This window comes from Magallana gigas, chromosome 1 (genome assembly GCF_963853765.1).
Source record: "Magallana gigas chromosome 1, xbMagGiga1.1, whole genome shotgun sequence".
NCBI classification, from domain to species: Eukaryota; Metazoa; Mollusca; class Bivalvia; order Ostreida; family Ostreidae; genus Magallana; species Magallana gigas.
In genome coordinates, this window is record NC_088853.1 from 1863209 (window position 1) to 1870174 (window position 6966).

Below are 6966 nucleotides of genomic sequence, written 5' to 3' on the forward strand. Positions count from 1 at the left end.
TAAAAAGGGGGGTTGTCATGGACGCCTAGGTAATACATTCGAGGTGTTTTTCCGAGCCTGCCGGAAAGGCCCGTAAAGTTGCGATTGTATTAAAGGTAGCATTGTATGCATTTATTCAAGATCCTTACACAGTCTTCTATTATCGTATAATACACATATATTAAATACACGTTTATGTTAGCCCCACCCAGGGACCATGTTGCAGTGAATCGTGTACATTCAAACCCGCCACCAACAGTTCCGTGTGCCGCCCCGCCACAGAATGCAGTGAGGAGGAGATCTGTGAATATCCTTTTGTTTTGTTATTATATAAAAATAAATAAAATTTGTTTAATGAGACGGTGCCAGATATTAGAGCCTCAATGTCTGTAGATATGGTAAACTTCGTTTGATTGTAATATACTATTTTGTAATACTATTGCAGATTAGGTAATCATTTTTTTAGTAATGAGTTAATTAACGTCTCTTTTAAATGAATCCGATTTTCTTTAAAGGATTGAACAAGCAGTACTGTTCAAGAAATAAATCTTTATAGTTCCATTTTGCGATCTACAACGCGACATCAGTTTGCTTTTTAACAGTTTGCCTTGGCGGCAAGATTTAGATACACAACAAGTCATAATTATCAATAGACTTTTGAGGCTTGATTATACAATGCAATTTCTAACACTTTTGGATTATTTGTTTAGTTATATTTTTTCTTTGACTAAAATACTGGTGTAAATGCAACATGCCCAGGCATCACGATAAAACCGGATATGACGTATTGTAATGGTTATTCCCAAGTCTGTATCCAAGGGGTAAGCTTGAAACCATGCAGTGTCTGATTTGAAACATTAGGCATACGTTGATAGTCTAATTGTTTTCAAAAAGATATTAGAATTCAAATTGCGCAAACATTATTCTATGCTTCCGTCCAAGATGATTCCTATATATTACAGGTATGTGAGGGATCACTTTGTAAAAAGATAGGAAACAACTCTACATGGGACGAATGTTATATCAGCCATGACGGTTCTCTAAATGATAACCAAAAGCTAAGACTCTGCAACCTCGCCTGCAAAAGCACGTAACTGCAAACATTTTTTTCTTTTATCCTATGGTTGTTTATTTACTGCCTAATGATTGTGATGAAGATCAGTAGGCTTAATTTTGCTATTATATAAAAATAATATTGAAATGATTTAATTTCTTTTTCAGATGAAAATGATACATGCTATGTTTCAGACGATAAACATATTCCGCACGAGTTTAAAATTGTTGTAGATGAAGTGAAAAATTACTCAAGATTGGATGCTAAGAAAGAAATCTCAGTAGCTGCAGGTATTCATTATGTCTAATTCGAGTCTTGTAGTTTTATACTCTTTAAATCAAGAAAGTATATTTTGTGATACATCTCTTCTTTATTTTGCCAACTTTTCTATATTTTCATTGCAAAGTTCCTAATTAGGGCCCCGCTCCTCTGCAGTCGCCCTATAGTGATAAGTCTGCCCTTCTTAAAATATAAAAAACATATTTTCATTGCAAGGTTCCTAATTAGAGCCCTGCTCTGCAGGCGCCCTATAGTGATTAGTATGTCCGTCTTTTCCTCCAAGATCACTTGTCCGAAACATATCTTTGTTTCCTTTGACACAATCTGGCTTAAACTTTACATAGAACCAAGTTTAACGGTTTTAAGGTCAACGATTAAGGTCATAGCATAATCAGGGTTTTTTTCAATCTTTGTAAGGATCATATATTCTCTCCCCTCAGTCCAATCTGGCTTACAATACACTAAAAGACTGCCCTTTAGGTCAAGGGCAAATGTCATAATCAGACCACACAAAAACGTTTCATAGCATGATTTCCATATATACTCTCTCTTTAGACCTATATGACTCATACTTCACCTAAACTGAGCATATGGGTATAGGGTGTGCAGCGACCTTAAGCCAAGTTGCAAGGATAGATTTCCCATTGGCGTAATCTTGCGTAAATTTAACAAAACCGAGGTATTGAGCTTGAGGTAAAGTTCTATGTCAAACAGAAAATTTGTTAGTCATAGGTCAATGTCAAACAAAATCATCTGAAATGTTTTTATCCTATTTTCCATTATTTAAGCGGACCTTTTGAGATATTCATCATCTCATTGATGTAAAGATAATGAAATATAACTTGTATTGTTTTAGTGCTTGCTTCATCATAGCAGAGTTTAACCAGGCAGTTTCATAACTATTCGATAATTATGGTGGTATGTCAGCATAACCTTACATAGCGAACGAAACACATAACTTTAAAATCTCTAGCTTATCCTTTGTTGTTTAAAAAATAAATTTTGCATTGTTACCATTTATGACCACCATTGACAGATAATTACATTTCAGGCACACACAATTATCGTGGTTTTCGTTAGGTATTATTTCATTTCAGGCACGCCCTGTGACAGTTACCGCGGTTATTGTGACGTATTCTTACATTCCAGGCACACCCTGTCACAATTACCGTGGTATTCGTGACATATTATTACATTTCAGGCACACTCTGTGACAATTACCGCAGTATTATAATATTTCAGGCACACCCCGTGACAACTACGGTTATTGTGACGTATTATAACATTTCAGGCACACCTTGTGACGTATTAAACATTTCAGGCACGCCCTGTGAAAAATACCGCGGTTATTGTGACGTGTTATTACATATAAGGCAAGCCCTGTGACAATTACCGTTGTTATTGTGACGTATAAGTACATTACAGGCACACCCTGTGACTATTACTGTGGTTTTTGTGACGTATTGTTACAATTCAGACACGACCTGTGACAATTACCGCTGTAATTGTGACGTTTTGTTACATTTCAGGCACTCCTTGTGACAATTATCGCGGTTATTGTGACGTATTTCACAGATGTCGTGGTGTCGACAATGACGGGCCCCTAGAAAGATTGAAGAACCTTATTTTTGGAGAAGAGACCCTTTCGTCTATCAAAGACTGGATTATTGTGAGTACATGTTTTCTCATTGAAATCTCCGTATTTTTTTGTTTGTCTTTCTTCAGAATGTTTATCAATATATGATAAATATAAATAAATACAGTTTCATTTTCTTAACATAAGACCTGTTTTTGTCTAACTTTGAGTAACATCAGGGGTGTTGTTTGTTTCAGGATCATTGTGATTGTGTTCTTATTTAAAAGATATCTAATTTAAGGGGGATGTGCGGCCATTTTGTACATTTGAGAATAATAATGTAAACATTTCTTGAGCTAGCTTGTTTCTGTCCACAACTGGCCAAAAATGATGTCAAAAGATATAAATGAAATAATTATGAAGTCCTATATGTCATTTTGTTTAAAAAGTATGCACACAAGAAGAGGACAATGCCTTTTTAATCACTCAAAACAGTTGTCGAACTGGACAGCTACATACTTATTTTGATGATTTAAAAATCGGAAAACTATGAAGGGGATTCATTATTGTCATCTCTACAACCATTTGTTGAGAAAAAGTTTGAATTTTGATCATTTAGGTTGTAACTTTGCCTCAGATAGAGTACCCTTATTTTATCAGTCGGCATTGGATCTATTTTAAGAACATAAAAAAATCGAGTTTATACTTAGAACTCCTGTGTCTGTAGAGTCAAATTGACGTTATATTTTCATAGAAAAAAAATGAATGCCAATTCAAAAAAATTCGTTTGGAATTTGATATGCATCTCTTTACCTGTCCCATATTTGTTTAAGGGGATGTTCTTTAAGAATAAATTGAAGTATATTCCTTGAAGAAATGGGAAAGTAGTCCAAAAAGTGATTGCCTTCAATTTAAAAAAAGTATTCATCATATTTAAATGAAAATAAATCTGCAATCAAAGTGGCGTAAAAGTTATTGACAAAAAAACATCAAACGCATATACACGTAAAACATGATTAAAGGATATGAGAAAAATAATAGTTTCAAAAACCCCACACACACTATTACAAAAATTACCAAACATACAAAAGGCTGTGCAGCCACAAAATAATGCTACTTTAAATGGAAGCAAAATTGGGTTGGGTTGGTGGGAGAAAAAAGGGCTGCTCGCCGAACAGCTTGCATATATATGGCGCCAAAACTTAACTGCAAACACTGCACAAGGCATTGCGCAGAGAACGATAACTCCCGCAAACCTGTGCATACAGGGACCATGTCAAAATTTATTTTATAATAAAAAACCCCACTTTTGCGCGGGTGGGATTCGTAATGAATTTCATGGATGTGTCTTAAAAAAGTGTTTACAGGGAGTGGGAGGGGGGGGGGGACTGCATCGGAGTTTGCTTTTTTTTAGGTACACTGATGGTGTGTAATGTATACGTATGGTTTGTTTTTAGATTCACTCGGGTGTGTAATGTTGATTGTCATTGATAAGTATGCTTTGTTTACAGGTACATTGGTTTGATGCGATGTTGATTATCATGGATACGAATGCTTTGTTTACAGGTTCATTGGTTGGATGTGATGTTGATTATCATGTATAAGATTGCTTTGTTTACAGGTACATTGGTTGGATGTGATGTTGATTATCATGTATAAGATTGCTTTGTTTACAGGTACATTGGTTGGATGTGATGTTGATTATCATGTATAAGATTGCTTTGTTTACAGGTACATTGGTTGGATGTGATGTTGATTATCATGGATACGAATGCTTTATTTACAGGTACATTGGTTGGATGTGATATTGATTATCATGTATAAGTATGCTTTGTTTACAGGTACATTGGTTGGATGTGATGTTGATCATTATGTATAAGTATGCTTTTTATTACAGATACACTGGTGGGGTGTAATGCTGATAGCCGTGGGGGCGGTGGTTGTAATGGGTGTCTTCATCAAAGTCTGCTCTGTAAACACTCCTAGTGAAAACCCCAAACACAAAAAGATCAGAAAACAGGTGCGTGATTAACAAATCAATAAAACGGTACATTCTATAGAATAGTCAGCTGTATAGTTATACATCAGAAATCAGGTGCGTGATTAACAAATCAATAAAACGGAACATTCTATAGAATAGTCAGCTGTATAGTTATACATCAGAAATCAGGTGCGTGATTAACAAATCAATAAAACGGAACATTCTATAGAATAGTCAGCTATATAGTTATACATCAGAAATCAGGTGCGTGATTAACAAATCAATAAAACGGAACATTCTATAGAATAGTCAGCTATATAGTTATACATTAGAAAACATGTGCGTGATTAACAAATCAATAAAGGAGAACGTTCTAGAATAGTCAGCTGTATAGTTATACATTAGAAACCAGGTGCGTAATTATATAAGGATATAAACAAACGATTAAAACAGAGGAGTGCTCTATATATGAAGGGTAAGTTGTACAGTAAACAAATAAGGACACGTGTACTTTTTCAAATCAAAGAAAGAATTAATTTAAACATGTACAGAGAACGGTATTCCTTTAAACTGATACAATAGCTGCATGATATATATGATCTGTTAAAGTGTAAATTAGTATAACAACCCGCTAAAGATCGTGTAGTAATTTGGAGATGTGGATATTGAGAATGTTCAAAATACAAACAAATCGATTAAAAGACGAGAAACTTAATAAGTGGTTCAACATAATTCTTTTTTTCAAAATATCATAACTAAATATCTTTGATTTACAGAATGATAAAACGAGAGGACCCGTGAAGAACCCTGGACCGTATTATATCAATGGTAAAAATAATCCCCGCGAGGGAAAAGACAGACCACGTGATCACAGAAATACAAGGAATGTCGAAATGGGCAATATATGACTCAAACGTAACGTGACATTGTTACGTCATATCGTGCCAAATGTAATATGATCAAAAATTATTTTTTACTTTTTATAGAGAATGTTTAAGAGATTTTAAAGATAACAGCAGAAATATCAATTTCTTTGTACACCGAAGTAAACATATTAACAAAGTTTTTGAAAAAGTGTACGTTAATATTGGAATTTTAACCAGGATCTTCGACATTTTCGGATTGGTTGCTTTCAAATTACTACATTTACGACAAATCTGTAGATCATTACTTGTATGTCGTAACGTTTACATTTACACAAATGTGTAGGTCCTTATTGTATGTGGTAAAGAGATTATAGCTACTACATGTTGTACAAAGTATAACACTTACGAAAAATCTGTAGAATATTAATTGTGTATGTACGTAATAACGTTAACATTTACGACAAATATGTAGCTCATTAATTGTATGTGATAATGTAATCATAGCTACTAATTAATAGAAGGCTTTTTCTCTATTTTTGCAAACTCAAGGATTATGTGATGTAAGCTTATGAATTCTTTGACAGATGTGATTGATTAATTATGTTTAATTAGTCATTATTTTTACGGTTGCTTTCATGACCAGGATATAAACACTGCTTTGAGGACGATATAGTCCCTCCTGTCCGCCTACTCTATCATGCATGTTCATTGTCTGTGTTCACGTAGACAACAAGACAAGTTTGCTTTGTCCATAATTATCATTTTACATGAAAATAAGTTTTTAATTAAAATAAAACCGTAAGAAACATTGATGTGTGTTGTTATACAAAATCATTGCTTAATGCTATGCTGTTTTAAATGAATGTTCAGTTCTTTAAATTTATGAAACACTTGTTGTTTTCATGTCCTTTATGTGGTCAATATCTGTGTCCAATTGTCTGTTGTATTTTTAATGTGGAATAAATCATTGATGGTTTCGAGTTTTAAAGTTCTTTTGATTTGATATTCCAAAAACGTTTACAGTTCTTTTGATTTAATATTTCAAAAACGTTTAAACTTTTTATTCTGAATCCATTTCTGTAAGAAAAACAAAAAGTGCAAAGAAGAAATCGTTTCTTCAAAACACGACACTCTACCTTTCTAGATCGTGTTCGATGATATGTCGCATGGAATTAAATAAATCGTGATTTGCTAACACTTACCAAGCAATGCTTGCACTGTAAAGCTAACA

At 33.9% G+C, this 6966-nt stretch overlaps 1 protein-coding gene across 1 annotated transcript in view; it reads left to right on the forward strand.

The window, feature by feature from the left end:
- Positions 1–6701, forward strand: part of LOC117687312 (talin) — a 105171-nt gene extending 98470 nt beyond the window's left edge. Inside the window, 4 exon segments of the mRNA XM_066078783.1 lie at positions 1201–1323; positions 2842–2981; positions 4786–4908; positions 5646–6701. Of these exon segments, the coding sequence (XP_065934855.1) occupies positions 1201–1323; positions 2842–2981; positions 4786–4908; positions 5646–5777 (518 nt within the window). The 3' untranslated portion in view covers positions 5778–6701.
- Positions 6702–6966: the final 265 nt, after the last annotated feature.